The following is a 24,454-nucleotide window of genomic DNA, read 5'->3' on the forward strand; positions in this document are numbered from 1 at the left end:
GAAATGCTGGTGAAAAAAAGTATAATTCTAACAAACTAAAAGTGACGACAGTACTGGGAGTAAGACAACTAGATTATCTGTGGTTGCTTGTGAAAGTGATAGATTAAAGTGGGCCTGTATCACAATAAAATTAAACCTTACAACAACTGCACTTTCCCCATATGTGGTAAATCTTTCTCCTCAGAAGGTTTGGTGGGACAGAGTGGAGGAGAAAGGGGGAGAGGGGGTGTGGTTGGGTGGTTTAGCATAAGACAGTACATGTGACATCACCAGAAAAAACATCCCACCCAGGAGCAACAATATGTCAAGCTGACACAAACATAAACACACCATCCATAGCCCATCTTTAGGCAGCCAAGAGTGGTACAGAATGACTCATTCACAAAGGCTTTGAAACACCTTTCAGAGAAGAGATGAGTCAGATTGGGAAACTTGAGACTACCGGCCAATGCTAAAATTGCTACAAGTTTCATGTAGACATGCAGTAACTAAATATTTGCAAGTGTAAATAGTAGGGATGCGCGTGATTAGTCAACTATACGATTAAACGTCCCCACCCACGCTAGTCGGCACTAGAAATACAAGTTTAAAATATTTATCAATATTTCATTCATGCATGATGCCAGTTATCTGTTGCCTCTAAGATTTTATGCAGCCGCCTGCCACTAATCAGAGCTGCGGCACTGTCAGACGGCAGCGCCTCTCGCCCAGCGCATATACCCCGATCTCCCTGGCAACCCTGGATGTTTCTATCAGCAAAGTCAGACAAATGAATGAAGACTGCGACAGAATAAGCTGATATATATTCACTGGACTGGAGAAACGTGCCCACATTAAGCACATAAACGGACCTGCAAGCAGAGCTGCTGCTGCTGCTACTAGCACTGCTAATGTTAGCCAAACTGTGTGTCAGGCTGGCAGCTAAGGTTAGCTCTGGGTCCTTTACCCGCAGACACTGTGACCCTCTTCGGTCTGAAAAGGTGAAGCGTTTATTGAGTGTTTAACATTATAAATGAATAAATTCTGCTAAATTTTAACTGCTTTCTGAGTGTTTTCTTAGTGTTAAACTAGTCGACTAGTCTAAATTAAATTTTGCATTTAATCTACAGAGAAATTAGTCGCCAGGAACATCCCTAGTGAATAGCAGCCCAGATGTACTCCTGGAATAACACTAAGCAACTATATGTTTTTTCTACAGAAACCTGCTGAGTTTTAAGCTTTCTGAAAAAGCAATTTAACATCTTTAAAATATGTGCCTGATCTGAATTTGAGCCTTTTAGGCACCTGTGCTGCATATGTGTTCCTATATTCCCTTGTCTTTCATGAACTCAACAGCATTAGCCTCAGAGAGGAGGAAAACTCTTTCTCTGACCTGTCGCCACCCTTTGTCTTTTAGTTTCCACCTCTTCCTAGTCCTAGATTCTCCTTCTTGCCTGCATGATCAGGAGCCAGCACGTATTCATTGTACTTTGTCCCACTCTATCTCCAGTTTCCCACTGTTCGTTTCATACTTTATTGTCTATTTTTCTTTTTCCTTTTGTTGGCCCTCACAACACTTAAAACTTGTTAAAATTGAAATCTCCCAGCAGAAAAGAATGGCTTTTGTCAAATTCGCAGAAGTGCAGATACATGAATACCAGTGAGATATGAGGACAGATAGACCATGACAGAGGCTCAACACACAAGACACATGCAGGCACCTCAACCTGAGGTATATTACAGTTTGACTTACCAGTCTTACCACGTCATCTGGAATATGCAGGCTATCTGATATCTGACAAATACAGCATGCCTCTTGGGTAACAGTAAGAATCACTGAACACAGAAACTGTCATAATAAGAGCTTTTCACAACATGTCTATACTTGAGCTGGTTACTAAAACAAATGTTAGATCATTCCAGTGTTTCCACTGAGGAACCCATCACACATGCTGTATGATGTCACCACCATGTCAAACTAAGCTCATCGTAGGCAACTAGAGGTTAAGAGCAGCCAGTATTACTCTGAGGCATGAATGGATGAAAAATGTAATTCAGCAATCCTTTACACAAACGTATGCACTGCTGTTCATTGGGTTGATCCTCAAAAGAAATGAATAGGAAAGAAGCAAAGATAATGTGTTCACCACATGAGGGTAAGAGCGAAAAACAGACCAAAGAGAAAATCTAAAATCTGAGAGTAAAGAAATGTGATTACAACAAAACAAAAAAGGTGCTGACAGCACAATTATAAGAATGGTATCTCTTTAGTCTTGCTGGACACTAGCTGTCAAATAAACTGACTGGGCCGCTCACTATGTTTGTTTTTAGCAACCATGTTGTTTGACATGATTTGAGAGTTGCCATTAACCCCTACAGTCAATCATGAGTTTACCTCAACCTGCAAAACTATGTAAGCTAGGCAAATGAGGTAGAACTGTAACAATTACCTGATTTAGCGATCAACAGAATGGTTATTTCAGTCATTTTTCAAGCAAAAAGACAAAACATTTTCTGGTTCCAGCTTCTCAAATGTGAAGATTTTCTGCCTCTCTTTGACATATGTCAGTAAAATTAATATCTTCAGGGTTGGGACTGTTGGTGAACTTTTAAACTGAAAGAAATGTGGGCTAATCAATAAACTAGAGCTGCAACAATCAATTTGTCAACTATTAAGTTATTCAGCAACTATTTTCATAATTGATTTATCAATTTATCAATTTTTAAGAAAATCATCATCATTCTCTGATTCAGGCTTCGTAATTATGAATATTTCCTGGTTTCTTTATTCTTCTCTGTGAGTAAATGAATCTTTTGGTTGTGGATTCAACAAGACATTTGAGGACATCATCAACAATTTTTAATTTCCAATTTATTTTATAGATTAAACAACTAATCCATTAATCGAGAAATAATAAACAGTTTAAGTGACAATGAAAATAGGCCTAATTATTAGCCTATTTAAAGCCCTATAATAAATGGTTTTATCTGTGTCCTAGTTCAGCCCCAGTACTGACTCCTGTGTTGGTACAGAAACTATAAAGAGAAAACCGAAACCAAAATTCTTATCAGGGTGTTGCCCCGGTTCTATTCTCAGATTTAGAAAAGGTAGTGTCCCTTTACATTTGTTTTTATCTTGTAAGACAAACTGACAATGGGTGAACACCACACTCTCACATGTATCCCTTTACACCTTGTACACAATTGCTTCACAGGTTGACAACACAAAGCTAATATTTACACAACTGTGGTTAAAGTGAAAGATCTTTGGATTAAATTTGAACTCCAGTAGATTATACAGTGGTTAAGTCCTGTTGTTAAATTAGCTCATATACTTTTTGACGCCAATCCCTCATACACCTTACGAAACTTAGGTAAAGCACTGTAAACTTCTAAGATGCACAGCGAACAGTAGTACATCTATCTTTGCTGAACTCTTTGGGAAGGACAGGCTAAATGATTCAACTGTGTTTGGCTTCAGTGAACACAGAGGAGATGGATAACATGCTTGGAATGTGCAGCATTTTAGGGATTAAAAAGGTCATCTCATCTAAATCACAGTAAACATTTTACCACTTACCCTACTAACCATGCTTATACACTATCATCTAAATGTGCCAAAGGTTCTCAGATTTCTGGATTTTAATTAGCACTGCTCTAGCAATGAAAAAAAAATGAAAAGGTCATTGACTTTTCTAGAATTCTAGGAACAAAGTGTTGTTTACTAACTAGCACAGATGAAATCTCTTTTCAGTAAGGTCTGTTACCAGGACATGTTTCTTGCTTTGATCACAGTTTACGTCCACTTAGAACTCTTGCCATTTTATTTAATTGTTTTGTTCAAATTAATTTTAGGGATATGGGATAATCTCAGCACAATATCAGATGTAGGGTCTAATTGGGTCTAATCATGGCAACATTAACAGGGGCAGGAGATTGGCAAGCGCTGTGGTCAGGGCTGGGAAAGATGCTCTCCTTTCGGCTAGCACTGGCTGCAGAGCTACCTGTGCTTCCCGCCTCACCACATACGGTTAGTTTAAAAAATGCCGATATTTTTGCTTGGCGGGGCGAACGGTTGGGGAACCTCCGGTCATCCATTTGCAATTTTTGTTTGTTTGTTGTTGTTGTTTTTTACCGTAACAGTCAGAAACACTCTCTCCTCCGCTCTCTCAGTGTGGGTGAGTGTGTCTGTACCGGTGCATGGGTGTATGCTGTGAGAGAGGAGCGAGGGGGGAGTCCCGCCCGTCGCAGAGGAGAGGAGAAATGCATTGTAATGAATGTAATGAAACGATAGCAACACATTCGACTCTGAAGTCAGTTTGCCTTTTTATTTGCTAAAAAAGAACACCTGTCATAGGCCCTTTTGATTAAAATAAAAATCAAATAATGGAATAAAAAAAAAATCTACAACTTGAATTTCTGGGTGAGGGTCCTGTTGGCAGGGCAGGGGCGTCTGTTGGGGGGGGCGGGGCGCCCTCCCAAATAAACTATAAGGGAAACACTACTGTGTATAAAAGCAAATTAATAATCAAAGCTGGCACGACTGTAAGGTTGTAGAAATCAACATGGCCTTGTATCCTTCAATGAGACCAAATCAATATTATAACCAATCCAGATGGGTCAGTACGAGATGGCCTTTAAAAGTGAATAAAAATGGATGTAGGCATCAATTTTAGACATTAAACTACGCCTACCCATCACATTTTTCTTCTATGCTTAGTTTTCTAATGCAAAGGAACTATGTTTTATAACTTTAAATGCTGTTCTTCACTCCATGGCTTCTCTATAGGTTACTCATCATCACCACAGAGATCAATGACCCACAGGGATCAATGGATATATCTGGCTTGTTGTTAAAACACATGTATACAACAAGCATAAAACAGTTCCTGGAGACAATATTAAGTGTCTTGTGATAGCACATGTTGTACATATCCTGGTATTAGATTAAAATCACTCCATTTACAAGAAATGTCAAAGCAGTCTTGGCCTTACAATGGATAAGCTATAAGAGACGTCTGAACACTATCACACAAGCTATTCAGGGCAAGAAAACTGTAAGAAACAGAAATTTTACACTGAGGTCTGATGATGGCCTTGACTGAGTGCAGTCACTGTCAAGTACCACCACAGGCAATGAGGTCTGGCAATTTTTTTCTGTCAGGCAATAATCAATGTGATAGCCATAACAGCTCACAACAGAAGCTCCACAACTTGTAATATAACACCCTCCTACTGCCTAGTGCCTGGTAATATTGCACTTATAATATTAATCAAATAACTGGACTACAGCTGTAGCTGTAGCTGACAATTTGCATTCTAAAAATAGGAGGTAAACAAACAATTACCGTTTGATGTTTTTCCAGTGCAGTCACTGATCTGCCATCTTCACTCCATGACTGACAGTGTTGGTTTTCTTTTCACTGTCTGCGTTGCTAGTATAAAAACTAAACAGTCAGAAGGTATACTATCCATTTTTGTACAGTTTTAGCCTACATCATTTTCATGGAATAATATTTCCATTAAAATTAGCTGTTCTTTCTTTTGGCAATGTCAGATTTTTAATTTCAAATAAGTGACTATACATGGATCCCCAAATCACTGTAGGACTGAGATTCTTCAAGTCAAGCACTCTTTTTTCTAGTCTGTCAGTGTGCATTATAAAAACATGATAGCACAGATAGAAGCTTACAAAAATGCACAGGCATATTATTTCAATTAAGAATTAAAGTAAGGGGTATGATGGTAGACAAGGACGGCAGCGCTGTCAGCAAACTGTGGAAAAGAAGCTCTGCAGTCTGCTGGGATTTTATAACTGAACTACAGGAGAATGGACAATTTTACTTTTACTTTTTCTGACTGTGTGAAAATCTGAAAAAAAAAATGTTTTAACATCACGGACAATAAAGAAAGGCATTAAAATATGAGCCTTATAAGTAAAACATACATATGTAGCTTGGTACAGGAATTTAGTGTGGCGCACTGAACTGGGAAAAAAAAAGAATGAATTGTCAAATATTCATACGTAACAGCCAAATATGATTGACTGAAAACATTCTTAGGTGAGTAGTGCCCTAAATCATTCATCATTCATTAAGTTAAATTGATGAAACGTTAAAAGGGCAGCAAAATTTTCCTATACTACCATGTAACAAAACAACCATGCTGACCTGTCACAATATGATATTAGTAAGAGGAAATTTAGATATGATACAGTCTCGAATGCAAAATATACAGGAAATGTGCTTCATCATATAGACCTTAGCAACCCTGCTATCACAGAGAAATATCATGTCCAGTCAGTCTGTTAATTAACAGAGCAAGGTGTTTGGCTAAGGGCAAAGATGAAACACCCCGTGAAATGTAGATGGCTCTTGCAGAATTCTTGGGGGAGCTGAGCTGAACGACACTACAATCATCATACTGGTAGGTGCCATTTGCTAATAAGGAAGCCACCTGTAGCTTTATGAGTCACTTATCAGCATGTCAGGCCCTCTCAACCCCAGAGGACGTACACACAACTTGCCTAGCCGCTCTGTTTCACCTACACGTGGAGCAGACACATCATAAATATATCTAGAATGGCACACAGGGGACTTTGTTGTCAACAGGGAGTAATTAGTGAGCAGCACAGCATCTAGCCCATCTTTTCATATCAACTACTGCACTGCAAAGGTCTGTGTCAACGCGACTGACAGATTAACAGACTGATAATGACTTTGCATGTTTAGGTAGAAAGAAGCAATTTCTTAACTGTGTTTTTGCATGGGTGGTACAATAAAAATGTGTTTCTTAATTGTTATTCTTACACTGTTTTCGCTATAAATAGTGTTTGAAAACCAGTAACTAGAGCTAAGTTAAAGGGATATTTCACCCAAAATTTACACACCCCTGTGCTGATGTGAGGATGGGTGAAGATCTCCAGTTCACAAAACACTCCCAGAGCTTCAGCGGAAAACAGCGTTGCCGCCAAATCCAGTACAATTTAAGTGAGCTGTGACCAGTTTTAAAATGTAAAAAAACACTGGTCTTCACTTCAGTTGTACTGAATTTGGCTGCAACGCTATTTTCCACTGAAGCTCGGGGAGTGTTTTGTGGTGAACTACATTTTTGGGTGAACTATCGCTTTAAAGAGGGAGATAAATGTTGTGGTTTACTTTCTTTCACAGGTCTAACCTGGATTTGAACTGAGAGTGAATGTGAAGCATACTATAGAAAACACCCAAATATAACCTGACGACTCTCTTTTGGCCTGTGTACTGAGATTTTTGTGACCGGTAAGTTGTATTTTAGGAGAATTAACACACAGTACACAGAGTTCTGGCCCTTGCTTTCTTTGACATATACCATCTTCCATAAAGATGCATTGTATGCCAGTGATGATTATGTTCAATGACCTGAAAACTCATGGCACTACAAGAAAATCCACAATCTATTCAACCAAAAATTTCACATAACTGCAATAGTCTTAGTATCTCAGACAAGGGACTTCAAGGTGCAGTCCATGTTTACAGCTGTTTTTTGTTTCAATGTCATTCAGATAATTTACACACCTTTACATTATTTAACCATGAATTGCAAACTGGGCCATTCCCATGTGGCTGTGATGTGTGAGGATTTATAGACACATCTCCTTACGTGTAAATACAGTAAATTAATCCATGCCCCCCACCCCCTCCCCACCCCAACATATTAGCAAAAAAAAACAAAAAAAAAAAAAAACAAAAACAACAAAACAAAATACTTCTGTTGCACACCGGCATCATTTTGCTTACACAAAATACACACTCTGCTTTATTACTTAGTGTCCCTTTCACTTTTTCATGCTGTACATGGATAATTTGGTTTTAAATGATGCATGGTTTTCCTTCAAGGGCAGCAGTGGACACAAAATGACACACTGACCTGCCAAAGTCACACCATCCACACTCAATATAGCATCATGTTGAATTTTGCATTTAAAACAGGCCAAAATGTTAAAAAAAAAAATAGGGCAGAGGCACGTCTACAGCAATTAGGCTACTTGAAATATAGTTACACTGCTGTACCATTAATTGCAAGTACACCAAACACCCTGAAAAACTTGATATGATACAGGAATGTAGGAGGGAGGAAGATTTCCTCAAAACAAGTCAGGGCAGGGGGATTCCGAGCTCAGGTGTAAGCAGGCTAGACAATAGCACAAAAGAGAAAAATAGGTGGCCTTCACAGGGGCAGCTTGCACTACTTAAATTTCTTTACAAATAACCCCACTCCTCCACATGATTTTGTAATTACATTTGTCATGTACCTGCCTCATATAGTATAATCTAGAACCTGACATATACATCATTCCTAACTGTGCCAAATACATCTGAAGTCTGTGTGGCTCTTTCATTTAAAGCCCAGCCAGCCAAATAAGATGACATTAGACTACTTAAACACTGCCCTTGTGTCCCACAAGGATAATTAAAATTTAATCTCATATTTTGACATAATTTCTTTTCTGAAAAACACAAAATAGGCTACATCAAAGTGCTACTAGCCTAGATTGCCAAAAAGCAGTTGTAGGCCACAGGAAACTGGGACGTCATGTGAGCAGCAGTGAAACTTCATGTGTTTCTAATTATGGCAGAAACAAGATTGAAGCTATAACGTATTGTTTCTCTGGAGGCAAACCTATGATGGAAATCAAATGATCAATGGCTATTGGCTGGCACTAACATTGTAGGGCCACATTTGAGAACAACAAACAGGCCAAAGCCATCAGGTAATAGCATTACACTCTTGCTGTGCTTTGAGTATTGAGGCTAAAATAGGCTGGAGAGAGACATTCGTAGGAGGAGGTTATGATTTGGCACTACACAAATAATGATATGACTTGACTGCAGTATTGCAGTCATGTGGTTATTGTCACACAGCCCTAAACAGAATAAATACTGGAGCCATTTTCCAGGGACCTACACATTGTATCAAAAGCAACATATTGATGGAGCAAAGCTTTGATCCCACAGAGGTATTCTTCAGGCTTTGTCAGGATAATAAACATTAGTAGGTAATGCAAACTTTGTTTGACTTGGCAGTGACGTGTATAATTTTGGCTCAACTTGAAATTTACCTTGAAGCTAAGTACATATATTTACATTACATTAAATCCATGGAGGGGATAGGTAAGGAATACAAAACAAAACTCATAATATTAATCTGTGTCAACTCTCAAAAGCCACTTTATTTGGTGTATCTGAACATAATAATGCAATCCAACAGAACTATTCTACTTTTATTATGTCTATACTATTCCTTTTTGTTGACAATGTCATAGAGGTGTTAATAATTGTATGTTTTAGTAGGGGTGTCCCGATCCGATATTGATATCGGATATCGGTCCAATATCAGCCAAAAAAACAAGTATCGGATTTTATCGGACTGCATCTAAAATCTCCGATATAAGTGCTCCAATAAGCAGTCCATTTTCCGCTCCAGCACTTCTATCCATAGGTGATTCTGGTTGCTGGCTATTGTTCTCTGTTTGAGTAACATCACTTGATCAAGCCTTTTCTAACATTCCACACTACAAAATAAGTAATAAAAGTATGTATGATTCGTGCTGATATCGTATCGGATCGGATTGATATCTGCCAATACTCAAGACTGCGATATCGGTATCATATCGGAAGTGAAAAAGTTGTATCGGGACATCCCTATGTTTTACTGTTGAGATCATGGTTAAGAGATGGTGTTGCGGACTCTTACTTGGAGGTCTCCTGTTCTCTGCTCCCAACACATAGTCCAGTAAAACACCACCTTTAACTGTGACTTGCAGTAATACTAATAAATATAGGCTAATTGAATTTACACATTTCTGACCCTGTCACCAAAAAGTGAACAATGTAAACTTTGTGAAGATAGATGTTATGACACTGCTGATGCATTAAACTGCAGTAGATTAAAATTCATTCAACATGAAGATTCAATGAGTCGCTCTTGTTCTTCTAGGTTCGGCACCACATAAAGCTTTTATATCAGCCTACATGTGTATGTTTTACCACTAAGACTTTTTTTTTCTTCTGTGATGTGAAAACAGTACATTTCTACACAGTCAGAGACCATAAAAGTTGTTCATCCTGCTCATAGTTCAGGTATAAAATCCCAATGCACCACAGAGCATCTCTCTTGTTGGGCTGCTGCAGTACTGTCAGCCACCATTCAGCGTCACATTGCGCTCCATGTCTGTGACTCTTCTCTGCTTATGACAGTTATTTTTGTGGTTTGTGGTAATTTTGAGATTCAGCTTGTAACCTCTGAAGTGTGCTTTGCTGTGTTCATACAATTGCACAGTTCAAAAATGACAACAGAAACCTGCTTACCAACCACTTGTTTCTATGTCTATCAGTAAACCACAAGCACATGTTGTTGAAAGAATTTTTGTTTAGCACTAGTGCACTAGCTAATGTAAAAATATATTTATAATCTCCCTTCATATCACGTTTTTTTTAAAACTCATATCGATTTCACGGTATTTGATGTAGACTTGCACCGATTAATCGGCAATGCTCGGAATCGGGCCGGTTTTCATGTGACTGGCCTTGACCGGTGACCGGCCGGTCAGCGTCACAAATCGGGTTCTGTGCCCGTGCGCAGCAGACAAACTGACCGTGACGTCAACACAGCGCTGATAACAGCTACACACTCAGACACACGTCTGCTTGAAGATGGTGTCAGAGACAGATTCCAAGAACAGGATAAAGAGAAGACAGACAGTCTACAATGAGACAGAGCAGCTGACAATGTCGCAAAACAGCCGTTAACTCTCTCGCACTTCAGGCTAATGTTAGCAAGCTAGCAGCAGACTGCTGCTCACAGAGGGACAGTTAAAATCTCACCTCCTGTTCTGGCTGAAGAATAAACGACCTGTGTTGATGTGTCTCCTCAAACATTTTCTCATTCAGACTCCTTTAACTTCTGTGTTTGTTTTTCTCACGGCAAAGTTTTACTTCAAACTGTTGCACCGCGTTAGTCTCCGGTTTGTTTACATCCGCTTCCACTAAAGATCACATGAAATTGCGTCCCACGAAATCCCACGAGATGATCTCGCGAGATCACGTTCACCCAATTCATAATCTTAATATAAAAATATAATAAGGCCTGGTTGTAATCTGGATGATTTTGGAGAAAGTATTAAATTAATATTTAATAGTCAGTGTCTTATTATGAACATATTTACAAGAAAAGTTGCAAAAATGTTTGTGAATGCTGTCAATTACAGTTCTTAGAAAGACTGAAAATCGGAACCGGCCAAAATCGGAATCGGTAGGTCAGACCCCTCAAAAATCGGAAATCGGAATCGGCTAAGAAAGTTGAAATCGGTGCAAGTCTAATTTGATGGTATTTTTTTTTTCATGAAACAGTGTTTTTACCCACATTTTCTTCTAATGAGAAAATAATTACTGCAGTTGATTGGCTTTAAATAGACCATTTTACTGTCATGAGGACTATATCATGTTTGTCAAGACACAGGTAAAAGCATGACCCAAAGTGTGGTTACCATCACATGGCAGGGACGACTATACGATTAAACGTCCCCATCCGTGCTAGTCGGCAGCAGAAATGCTAGTAATTTAAAATATTTATCAATATTTCATTCATGCACGATGCCAGTTATCTGTTGCCTCTAAGATTTTATGCAGCCACACGCCACTAGTCATTTAGTGAGTTGTTGTCATGTTTTGTACATTAATGTGTAACCCTGCATTTACACCAGGCGCGGCTGCGCCGCGGCACGCAGAGAAATACAACCCATTCTAGTCAATGCTGTAATTTACACCAGAAGCGCCGCGGCACGTCTCAGCAGCGTCCCAATAAAAGACCCCGTGCAGACTCGCGATCATAAAGACAGACAGAAAATAAACAATTTAACTACGTAGCCTGCTTATCCATGGTAGAAGCACAAAGAGCAAGGAAAGAGGACTTAATCAACAAAATCAGAGCAAGTAAACATAATCAGACGGGCAAAACGCTCCGCTGCTGAAACGCTTCTGAAACGCTGCTGGTGTAAATTGAAGTCATGTGCATGACGGAGCAAAACCGCGGCGCAGCCGTTCCGTGGCGCAGGCACGCCTGGTGTAAATCCTGGGTAAGGCTTGCATTGCACAGCGCAAAGTAGCATGCATTTCAGCTGCATTTTAAGTACAATTTGGCGATAGTAGACTGTGATTAACGTCTTCAAATGGCTCTTAATACACACACTATTTTTTCAGACAGTGTTTAACATTATAAATGAATAAATTCTGCTAAATTTTAACTGCTTTCTGAGTGTTTTCTTAGTGTTAGACTACTCGACTAATCTAAACAGACAGGGAAATTAGTCGCCAGGAACATCCCTAGAGTACACGCTGAAGCAAGCACGCCTGTGGTGTTGGTGTGTAGCAGTGATATGGGTCCCCGCTGAAATACTTTCCCGCCGTGCACGTTCTGGACGTTGTTTGGGCTATTAACTGGTATGCCAGTATATGAAAAATTCATATCATAACAAAAATAGAGACCGGTTTTCGGTATGAACCGGTATGCTGCACAGGCCTAATCTCTGTGCATTTTTATAAGCTTCCATCTGTTTTATCCTGTTATTGTAATGCACACTGACTGACAAAGGAAAAAAAAGAATGCTCGACTAGAAGAATTTAAGTCAACTGAGGGGTTTCTAACCGATGGTTTGCATCTTCAACTATCAGGGGGCAGCCCCATCTGTCTTCCTCATCCTCTCCTCTTGATATCTGTCTTCCCTGATTTCCAGGTGCTCTGTTTTTCTTACTCATGCTCCTTCAAAATCAAGATCAAACATAGCACAAGCTGATACCAACAGGAGTTACAGATAAGTGCAAACATCACTAAGAGGGATGCTAATATCAGTTTGCTATGGAATGTTATATGTGAAGCTCTGACTAACTGATTAGTCATATCCAGTGAAGCTACGCTGTTCTCATTCATAAAAAGCGACACCTCGCTCTAATGCCATTAAGTAGGTAATCTGCAGCCTCTGGAAGTTACCAAGAGCCTTCCTAAGGAAGCAGGGTTGTGTGCACTATGCAAAGTTAGAGATACAGTTTTTTTCATCTTAAATGAACACATAAAACTTTATACAAACATCACTGACAAAATGGAGTTCACTCATTCTCTAAAGACAACAGTACCATAAAAGCCCTTTTTCCAGGTCTTTTCCAAAGGAAGTTGATGATTTAACCTATTGTTGGACAGATTTCCAAGGCTGAATCACAACTGTGTCGCCGCCCACAGAAAACCCATTGTTTCCAGTTGTTGATAGTCTGACATGCTTTGCTTTGGCAATGAGGCTTTCTCTGCTACTGGGCTGGATGTTGTAGCAACAATAAACCCCATTGACTCACTTCAACATTTTGCCTCCTTGACACTCACTGCAGTCACACTGTTTAGGTCTGTGAAAAGTTGCTTTCTCACCAGTTCCGTTGCACAGACATCTCCCTGTTTGTTTCAATCACTGTCTCTGTTGGCTCATCTGTCTGTCCAGTGAGTTTTACTGGGGCCTTAGTGGATGTTGGGTTTGCTGTCATACACAGCATGTCCTACTAACAGGACAGGGGTCCATTCCAGGTTTATGCTGGATTAACAAACTCCGAACTCTGAGTCAATGAATCCTGATATGTTTTCAGTTCCAGAACAGCTGATCAGTCAGTTCAACTGAGTATGTTCACTCTGACTTAAGCATGTGCATGATGAATGAAAAAAGCCACCATCAATGGAGCTGTGATACCATGATTCATTGTGGTAAATACAAGACAGTTTAATCCAGTGGATGTAATGGATGTGCACACTTATGAGCTAAGTGGACTAAACATCATACGTTTAGAAAATACCATTTTATTCTGTCTTGTTCATTAATTTGTCATTTTACAATTTGAAATATTTTATATATGTATAACCTAATTTATTAATATATTTGTGCACTTCATTCTGACTGGGACAAAACAGAGGCCAGCAACTGAGGATTGAGGATTGAAAAAAATGTATGGATTCAAGATATAGGGACATGACTGTAAGCTCACAACAGAGCTGTAACAATTAGTCAATCAAAAGAAAATTAATCAACAACTATTTTGATAATCCAATAATCAATTCAGTCTTTTACAAGCAAAAATGTCAAACATTTGTTGGTCCCAGCTTCATTATGTTAGGACTGCTGCTATTCTTTGTCATGTCTTTGGTAGTTAGACCGTGGGTTGGTCAAAAGAAGCTATTTGAAGTTGTTGCTTTGGGTTCTGGGAAATTTGTGATTTTTTTTCCCACAATTTTGGACATTTAATAGACTAAATGTTTAGTCCTGAAAACAATCGACAAATTAATCGATAATGGAAATAATCTTTAGTTGCAGCCCTAGCTCACAATCTGATCCAGTTATAATGTGTTAGATGATTTGCAGTTGAAGAGGTGTCAGAGTTAAAATACAGTAGATTTTTTATCTGTTCGGATCTTGCCTTAACAGCATTCAGTGACTTTAATATATACAAGTTAAGTTCACAGAGTCAGTTATCACAGTTAATCATCCAGAGTTTACTTCCCTCTCTTTCTGGAAACTGAAAACCCAGAGATTTCCTCATCTCAGGGTTTAGAAACTAAGAGTTTTCACTAAACCTGCTTGCAGGAATACAACCCAGATGTGTCTTTTCCAGCGACACAACTGTGCAAACATCACGACTGCCTTCCTCTTTTCCCAAAAGGGGAAGAAGGGACGTGTCAATAAGACTTTATGGAAAACAGTGCTAAATGAGGCCACCCGTTCCGCCCTCTCTGGGCAGATGAACAGGCATAGCAGATCTCAAATGCGAGCCTGCCTGGAACCGCAGAGCGAAACAGAGAGAGAAACAAATGTTTGACTAGCATTTAAACTCTGGGTTAATATTTACAGAGAAAGGGATTGAGAGAGATCGGCTGAGAATATACAGCATTCACGTCGGGAGGCACACCTGTATGAAATAGCGTTACATGAAAATGATGGCAGACACAGGTGGTTTAACGTGCTAAAAACACTGCTTCCATTCACATAGAGGCCTCGGCAGCCACTGTATAGTGTGGCTTAAGAGCTTATAGTCTGACTACCTAAAAATAGATAAGGCAAGCTGGCGTCTTCAGTGTTTTAGCTAGCTAACCTAGCTCGCAAGCTAACACACAGCCTCCAGTAGGGTCGTGTATTCGTAGCGCGATTTGGGGTAACGGTAAGCTAACTAGTTATATGAATGTGGATTAACTACGCGGCCGAACAAGGTTGATTTGTATTTACAACATAAATATTAAGCAGTTCAACACGTATTTCGGGTTAAAATTCACACAAGGCGAACTGAGTATAGCTTCACTGCCAATCACGCTGGATCAGGATTAACGATAACGGGAGATGTTTTGTCGTCAACTGATAAAATGTTTCCACACAAGGCCAGTGAGCAGCATTAGTTGGCTAACGTTACATATGTCAATAAATACGCCAAGTTAGAAGTGGTCTGTCATATAGCGCATACGGAGGGCAACGCGGCTAAACACGTTGTAACGCAACGGTGTTGAAGTCAGTTTGTTACACAGCATAACACATTAACTAACAGTTACCTTAACACGACTTAGAGCGACAGTATTAAACTGACCAACCTCACACAGGGCTGAGAGGGCTCTGCGGTTAGCTAGGTCTGTTGCTTTCGATGAACACTAGGAAATATGCGTGGAATGTAATTACCTTGACGTCGAAATGTTGAAGGACTTCTCTACAAATTGTAGTGGTTTTCACCGCAATGTGGTATGAATCCCTCTGTGAGTCTGTCCTGTGTTTTCATGGGTAGGCGGTTTGTGACTGGAGAAGCGGGGAGTTCCTTTCACGACGTCAAGTGTGCTGCCTTCTAGTGCAATCAGGAATATTCCACGCCTGTTGGACAAAAGAGGGAATAAGCTGTAATGGGTCGCGGCAACACACTCATATTCATAATACAAATACACCACGATAAGCTGCGTATTAGTTTCTTTCTTTATTTGTTTTATATAGCAAAAGAAAGCCCGAAAAACCATATTTACACACACAGTTGTCTGAAGTTTGAGCACAGGAGGAGCACTTAAATGCATCAGACGTGACAACTACGCAGAAAATGCAGCGTTGGAAGAGCACAAGCCAGCCCCACTCACTCATTTGAAGCCGTCTATTGGTGAAGTGTTGACACGCCGAATATTTTAAAACTGACACATTGAACTTTGCTTTGAAAATATAGCTTTAATGGTAGAATAAACATAAAAGACACCACAACAAAATAAAGTATGAATTTACGGATTACTTAGTTCATGAGATCAGAAAAATAACATAAAAGTATACTGTATATTTTTGTTGTGAGGGCTTTACCAAAGTCCAGGAGGAGAAATAAGGGAATAAAGGGGTAGTGTGATTGGTTGGACAACAATATGGTTGAAATTAATATCCCAATATTTACAAAAATATTACACAGAATAATCAAATATATAGACAATAGGTTGGATACAGCAGAGATACAAACTGGTGGGGGATGGGATAGTAAATAAGGAAAAGAGAAACAAAAAACTTGACAATACAATGAAAAGAATAAAGATACTAGCAATGCTGGTTTTATTGTAAGAACATGGTACATAAAATGTATAGTTAAGTGTAAACTTAAGTATAAAAAGTGTGAAAAGTGTAAAGAGCACAATAGGTGGTATGCATAAAGTATGAAATATGCAAGACTGTTCTTAAATATTTTTTAAAGCAAAAGTCCATGTGTAAATTTATTACTATAAAATGTGAAATGTATAAAAAGCAGAGCAAACAATCCACATGTGTAGTATGTTTATGAAATCAGAAATATCAAAAACAGAGCAAAACAATAATATGTATGGTTATGGAATGTGATGTTTAGTGCAAAAGCAGTCACAACAACAATCAACCATGTTACACTCTTATAAATCTATCAGAATTATTTTATTAGAATTATGAATTTGGCATGTTACGGATTGATGATAACAAGGACCTTTAAAATGAAATATTGATGTCATATTGATAAAACACACATGACAATTTCATGTGAATACTCCTGCACCACTTGAAGATACTGTAAATAATTTAAGTTTCGTTCCATTCTCACTTTGTCTCTCTAATTCATTTGCCAAAAAAAAGAGGCAAAATCTCAAAAAAACAAAACAATGAAATAGCATTTATTTATTTATTTATTTTAGTTACCGTGATAACATCAGAATTGTAAATTCTTTAGCGAACTAGGCCACAAGGATTGTGTAGTGAATATCTGATACTGTGACAGCCCTGCTTTGAATCATTAACTTGAACAACACACATGATCAAATCACCATGATACAATTCCAGTGTTGATAAATGATTATATTGAATTGAATAGGACAGTTTTGTGGTGCATTTTAACACACAATTGCGCTGCTTCTGCTTTGATTTCATGCTGGTTTTGATACCATTGATCAGCTCATACTGCTTGATGATAAGATAAGATAACTGAGTTGGTTTATGTTGAATACCCACCAAGTTCATTTCCTTCTGTTTAGTCTGACAGAGCATTCACTGCATCTATATGCAACTTTACATCCTTATCAGCCTTAACTGACGTGGCTCTTTTGGGTATCAACAACTGATACATTTATCTCTTAGAACTTTGCCTGTTTGCCATTTAAAGCACAATTGCCTCTCTGCGAGTAAAACTTGCACTACATAGAATCAGGCCTTGACATTTATTATAAAATACTATTACAGAAGGTTATTCATTGGCTCCTGATAAGTATTAGCATGTTGTTTATTCAGATTTTTAATTGACTGGCCACTACATGGGACCTCCTGTAGGACAGATCCTGCTCTTTATCAACAGAATTTCCGGTGCAGGCTAAACCAGAGCTGAGAAATCTATCATTTTTAGATCCATATTGTGATATGAGACTAGATATTATCTTAGATTTTGAACACAGTTACATCATGCAGTGTTGTCTTTTCCTCGTTTTAAAGGCATAACAGTCAAGAGATGTCATTTCTGACCTTACCAGACTGTTTGAGCGGTTTATTACTCGCCTTTATGATTTTAGTCATTAGATCCACATTACTAATGGTTGTTTATCAAAAATCTACTTGCGTTAATAGTTTGTGAAAGCATCTATAGCCATCCTACAATATTGTTGTGATATTGATAAATACCTAGATGGATTTGATTTTATTTATATTGACCAGCCCTGCCATAAAAATGCAATAAAAACTGTAATATCAAACTTTAATATCAAATAAAATACACTAGAATAATTAATTAATTATAATAGCTATAGGATGGGATACTGGTTAAACAATCAGTATTTATTTTATTTATTTATTTATTTTTTTAACAAATTAAGAAAGAAAATGCAAGCATTTTTTGGAATTATTCATCATCTTAATACCTGCATTAGCTATGTATGTTAATATATACTATATGTATGGCTACGGAGCTACAATTGAAAATGTAATTAAGTGAAATGCACCTATTAGATGGACTTTCTACCAAACAGAATCTAGTGACTGAAATATAACTGGCAAACAAGTAAAAATTAAAAAATAAGTACCACAGTGACTCATCAATAATGCGGAGAAGATGAGAAATAAATGACAAAATGGAGGTCCATGAACCTGCACAGCACACTGCTCTTTTGTTAAAATATCCATTTTGTTACACCTGTATGAGTTGGTGAAGCAGGTAACTGTTTGATCTGACAGCGGTTGAAGTGAAACCAGTTGTGGTCTTACCATAAGGAGAACAAACTACACTATTTCCCTGTCTACCATATTTTTATAGTGCCATTGTCTTGTGATTGGCCGGACTATTTATCTTTTAAATAAATAAAATAAAATAAAATAAACACATGAATGTAAGGAAGTTAAAGGTGCTTTAATGGTACTAATTAAATTAGATATGAGAAATGGCAAATGTGGACACACATACTTTATGCCACCCCTGCATAAATCAGTGCCAAGTTGGACCACCTCAGTCAAAAAAGTCTGTAAATGCCCCTGCTTTAGCATGACACAGTAAGACATTAAAACATGGGTGACCTTTTGAAAGTGGAAATTTGTACAATTTTATTATCATTATCATTTTATCACTTTGTATATAATTTCTTATTCCATTCTTCTTCTGTTTTATTTTTTTTTTAAGCTGTTAGTTGATAGGAAGCATGAGACACATTTACATTTTAGGTTATGCTGCTGTGAAGTAACTGGGGTAAACAAACTGGACTGGACTCTGCTCAGTCCTATTTTTGACACTGTCACACAGATGTTTCTGGTTTGGCAAAGTTTTGGAGACAGTTGCCTTTCAAGTCTCTTCTTGGGTGCATCATGATGACTTATTTTTGGAAATTCACTGTCTTTTATTTCCTCATCATCTCCTGCTATTTATTTAATGATGTGAATCCTGAGGACAATCCGGATATACCAGCAATCGCTAAATATTTCAACACAAAGGGGAGGTACGAGGAGGTGAACCCGTATCTCAGAGAGGATATACTTGCTGTAAACAGGTCTGTTTTACAGCCACCATCTGCACAGTGTCAACAAATCCATCTGACTGCCATCGTAAGACACGGCACAAGGTACCCGACGAGCAAAAACATCAAGGAGATGCAGCAGCTCTACAACATTGTCCGGCACAATGCCTCAAGTGAAGAGAGCTGGCTGCAGGAGATCAAGACACAGTGGACGATGTGGTACACTGAGGACATGGACGGCAGACTCGTCCAGAAAGGTGTGAACGACCTCAAACATCTGGCCGTCAGGCTGTCAAAGCTGTTCCCCTCACTGATTTCAGAGGAGAAGCTCCGAGGTGGATTCGTCCAGTTCATAACCAGCTCAAAGCACAGGTGTGTCAACAGCACACTGTCCTTCAAGGCAGGACTGACAGAGCTGTGGGACATCACAGGTAGGACCACAGTAACATGATCATGACCTGCTACAGCACTGACATGCATTTGCAATATAAAATGTTCATTTTTGTTCCCCCAGACCAGGAGTTTGACCATGCAGTAAATGATGATCTGATGAGGTTTTTCGACAAGTGCACCAAGTTTGTGGAGGAGGTGGATAACAACACTGCAGCTGTGGTGGAGGTGGACAAGTTCAAGCAGGGACCAGAGATGAGGAGAGTCCAGGAGAAGATCGCAGACCGTCTCCGAGTCCCATACAATAACATCACACACGGTCATATCTGCAGAAACACTACATTTTCCCTCCTTTTTATTTTCTTTTACGCTGCTGTTTATGCTACTTTTTCAAACTACAAAGTACAGTAAATAAACTCATATTGAAGTGCAGTTTTTGCAAGCATGTGCAAATACACTTCTAATGAAGTGAAGTCAAAGTACACTTTAAACCTACTAATAGTATATTGCAAAGGACTTGAAAGTAGTTATACTTTTCAAAAGTAACTGAGTTACCACTATACACTTATTAAAAGTACAAAAACGTACAATTTACAATATACTTACAATAAAGTACACTTCTTGTAAATAGACTGAAAACCCACTTTAAATAGTACAGAATTAGTATATTTATTTTAAGTACACTGAAGTTGAGCTTAATGAAAACTATATTGAAGCACATTTTAAATATGCTTTAAATTAAGCAAAAAAGTACAAGTATACTTGAAATAACATTTGTATTCTTAAACTGTATTTCTAATACACTAAAATATGCTTTAACACAAAAACAGTAAAGTACTCGTAGTGTCCACTGGGTGGAGCTGTTTTCTAATTTGAAAGTACTGAGGCCTTTGCAGCAAGTTGAACTGCAATAAATCTTGTCCTAAATGGCCTGGAAATAGTATTATAGGCTTCAAAAGGATGTAATAACTAAAGGGATAGTTCACCCCCAAATCAAGAGTTGTTATTTTTCCTCCGGTCTGTGATATTATTCATCCATATATATATTGTTTTGCTGTGAGTTGTTGAGTTTTAGAAATAAAGAAAAATGGAAATTTAAGATTAAAATGGTTTTAAGATTAAGACAAATCACTTTTCTGGTAACTAGTGTTACTAGATAGCAGAACTGTTTCTGGTGCTTATAGTGGAGGTATGTGCTCTTTGAGTGCTTTTTGTGTCACTTTTCTGGCATCTCGTGTTTCTAAATGGTTATATTTCTGTGTATTTCCATCACTAAACATTTTACACTGACTCTACTCTCTCCCACAGATTTGACTGAGGCTGCATTTTACCTCTGTGCTTACGAATTTGCAATCAAGACAGTGAACTCCCCTTGGTGTCAGCTCTTTGATGAGGATGATGCAAAGGTAGAAGCAATTAGTGGTCAGCTATATGTAGATTTAATTTAATGGCACAGTCAGCTATAATGCTTATGAGGGCTGATTAAAATCTGCCAGGAGATATTTCCCATTTGTTTCTGATTAATTTATTGATTCAAATGGGATGTTTTCTTGCACTAAAGGCTCTTTTTTCACAGGTATTTGTCAAAAGCTGCATTTTCACCTCAGGAACTTTCCCGGGGGACGAGGAACCACTGCAGCAACCAGGGCCTAAATGAAGTTTGTGGGGACATTATTTTTTATAAAGTCCCTGTGGGGGTAAGACTTTCCAGCCTGAACATTTCTGATTGGTCAAGTACTAGCAGCATTTTATTTCAGCCACCATTTTTTCAAAATGGTTCAGCTACAAACCATTTTTTTGTTCATCGTGATTCAACATCAACACCGAATCACAGAAGAGCACATGACAGATGGGCCAACAATTTATATGGTGACATCGTTGCTGTATAGTCGCACATCAAAATGACGTGCAAAAACACGTTTTCATATGTCTATGGACTGATCTGCCTAATCTTTGCAAGTCTTTAGACCATGGTGAAAATGCAGAAACACTGGGCTGTAGAGACCTTTTAGTCCCTTGAAAAGTAGTTCCTGGGACTAAATGTTATGCAATGGCTGTTTTTGCACATCAGTTTTGTGCAACAAGTGCACCACAACGATGACACCATGTAAACCAACATGCTTTCTTCTGTTACTCATCACAGAACACATGTCAATGTGTTGAAGCACAAATTACCAAAAAATACACTGGTTTACGACTGCAGATTTTTTAATAATGATGGCTGAAATGTGTTGCTGCGAATAATCAATCTAAAAGAAAAGTTCTTGTACTTTTGGAAAGCACTACCCCATGTGCAGGGACTTTTTGGGGGGGGCAAAATTGAGTTCCTGGAACTAAATATAGATGCTGGTGTGGTGAGTCCCCCCAGTAGTTCCTAGTCCTTAAGAAAAGCTCTTATGGCAGCTTTAGACACTGCTTTGGTAGCAAATGTATGTACTATTTTACCATCACAAGTGAATGTTTCTCTACATAAGCAAATATTGCTCATATATATCATGAGCAAGTCTCCTGGACTTTACAGATGGGAAAGAAATACAGAGGCAAGGGCGAAGAAAGAACACACAGTTAGTGTGAGGGTAAGTTTAGGTTTTAAGGTCACAACAAAGTGGCACTTGAGCTAACCAGAGAGGCACATCAGCTGATCAGATGGGCACTTTGGGCCGACCAGAGGGGCACTTAGGTCACCCAAGCACACAGAAACTGAACCAACTGAATCCAACACAAACAGGACAAAGCAAACAAACAGCCTCATCAAATCTGGGTCAGAGGCACTCAGACAAATCATAGATATCCTATTCCTCTGAGGAGTATGAATATTCATTTCAGTGGTTTGTTCCAAGAAGAGTATACACTCAATGGCCAAACAAAAATCACAATGCACACATTACCTTTTCTGTTTTTCCAACACTATTCATTCATTGAGAAACCCTTGTGCATTGTGTGTGTAAGAAAGAGTGTTTTGTGTCTTGTGTTACAAGGTGACCTGAAACTCAGGGAGCCTGAAACCTCATCTCCCAGATCGCTAACTTGAGATATTCTTGTTTTAAAAGGCCACTACCTTTGAACTGTCTTCATCAACAGGTTATGGAGTATGCAAGTGACCTGAGGGAGTTCTGGAAAAGAGGCTACGGTTATGACATTAACAGCAAGTCAAGCTGTAAACTCTTTCACGATCTGTTCAGCCGACTAGACAAAGTAGCCACTGACAACAAGTGAGTGAACTTTTAAAGTGACCTGCAGTCTGTACAAATATACTTGCTGAAGAGAAAAAAAAGATTTATAAATCATCTATTAGAAATTAAAGAGTAACTTTGGTGTTTGTCAACCCGGACCCCATTTTCCCATGTTTTTTTAACCGAACTGAAAAAAGTAGAGTTCATTAAAACAGTCTTGGTTCATCTTTCCACTGTTTCAACAATCATTAATTAGTTTTGTTGAAATAAACCCTTCGTTATATGTAAACATGTCGGGAAAGGAGAGAGAGAGAGGGAGGGAGGGAGGATCTCAGAGAAGCAGCAGGGAGAAAATGATGTGTAGAGCCAGAATATTTTGACTTTTAACCTGGTGAATTAATGGCTTCTTTTACCAAGCAAGATTAGCTGAATGTTGAGGCAGTAGAAAGACAAATAAAAGATGAGATTTTTATTGTTTATTTCATTATTTTTAGTTTAATTTTGTTTCTGCTGAGCTGGAGCTAAGTGTGTTTTTCTTTTTTACAATTGTAAAAGTACCATTTCTTTAAAGAGTTTGGTGGCTTTGGCGATAAAACCACTGTTTCTGGTTAAAAATCAGCCTCTGTGGAGATCCCTTCCATAATGTTGTCAGACACTCAACATTTTCAACACTGTTTGTCCTGTGTGTCAGGTCAGGCCAGCAGGTGACTGAAGCTGTGACAGTCCAGATCGGCCATGCAGACACCCTCCTGCCACTGCTCACCCTTCTGGGCTTCTTCAAAGACAGTGATGTCCTGACATCCACTAACTATGCCTCACAGACCCACCGCTCCTTCCGCACCAGCCACATGTTACCCTATGCAGCTAACTTAGTGTTGGTGCTGTACGACTGTGGGAGAGGCGACCTGAGACTGCAGCCGCTGCTCAACGAGAAACCTGTGACTTTCCCTGGTTTGACTGACCAGAAGGCCTCCATGCCGCTCTATGAAGACATCAAGGAGCACTACAAGGACCTGCTCAACGGCTGTGACTTTGAGACTGAGTGTCAGCTGTTCAAGAGTCCAGCTGCAGTTTAGAGAGATTATGGAGATACTTCTGGAGTTGCTTCTCATGGCTGATATTGATAAGATAACCAATAATTTCACATTTTTGTGTTTTAAAAGGAAATTCATATAACTTGGGACACAGTAAGTATCGGTACTGATAAGTTATTGACTGATATTGGCCTGTCACAGTATATCAGTCTCTATCGGAATTAGCAAATATTAGCCTATAAATAGTGGCTCTAATAATGTCTGATTTGACAAATGATATCAAAGCACTTCGTTTGAAGTCTTCAGCAAAATGTTCCATAAAAGTTAAAGTATGTTTGTTAAGTAATAACAATAAAATTGCAA

General features: G+C 38.7%; 2 protein-coding genes across 3 annotated transcripts in view; one reads left to right on the forward strand and one right to left on the reverse strand.

Annotated features, from left to right (window-relative positions):
• Positions 1-15,863, reverse strand: part of sgms1a (sphingomyelin synthase 1a) — a 28,871-nt gene extending 13,008 nt beyond the window's left edge. Inside the window, exon 1 of one of the 2 annotated variants that reach the window (XM_084735816.1) lies at positions 15,707-15,863. The gene's annotated coding sequence lies outside the window, so the exon portion shown is untranslated. The remainder of the gene's footprint in view (positions 1-15,706) is intronic. The other variant, XM_084735817.1, reaches the window with a different exon arrangement.
• Positions 15,864-19,262: 3,399 nt separating this feature from the next.
• Positions 19,263-24,134, forward strand: LOC146315487 (multiple inositol polyphosphate phosphatase 1-like). The gene is made up of 5 exons (XM_084735712.1): positions 19,263-19,925; positions 20,009-20,203; positions 21,193-21,290; positions 22,966-23,096; positions 23,749-24,134. Exons 1-5 carry the CDS (start codon positions 19,346-19,348, stop codon positions 24,131-24,133), a joined length of 1,389 nt encoding a protein of 462 aa, XP_084591838.1. The 5' UTR covers positions 19,263-19,345; the 3' UTR covers position 24,134.
• Positions 24,135-24,454: the final 320 nt, after the last annotated feature.

This window comes from Lutjanus erythropterus, chromosome 14, assembly GCF_056507025.1.
Source record: "Lutjanus erythropterus isolate fLutEry1 chromosome 14, fLutEry1.hap2, whole genome shotgun sequence".
Taxonomy (NCBI): Eukaryota; Metazoa; Chordata; class Actinopteri; order Lutjaniformes; family Lutjanidae; genus Lutjanus; species Lutjanus erythropterus.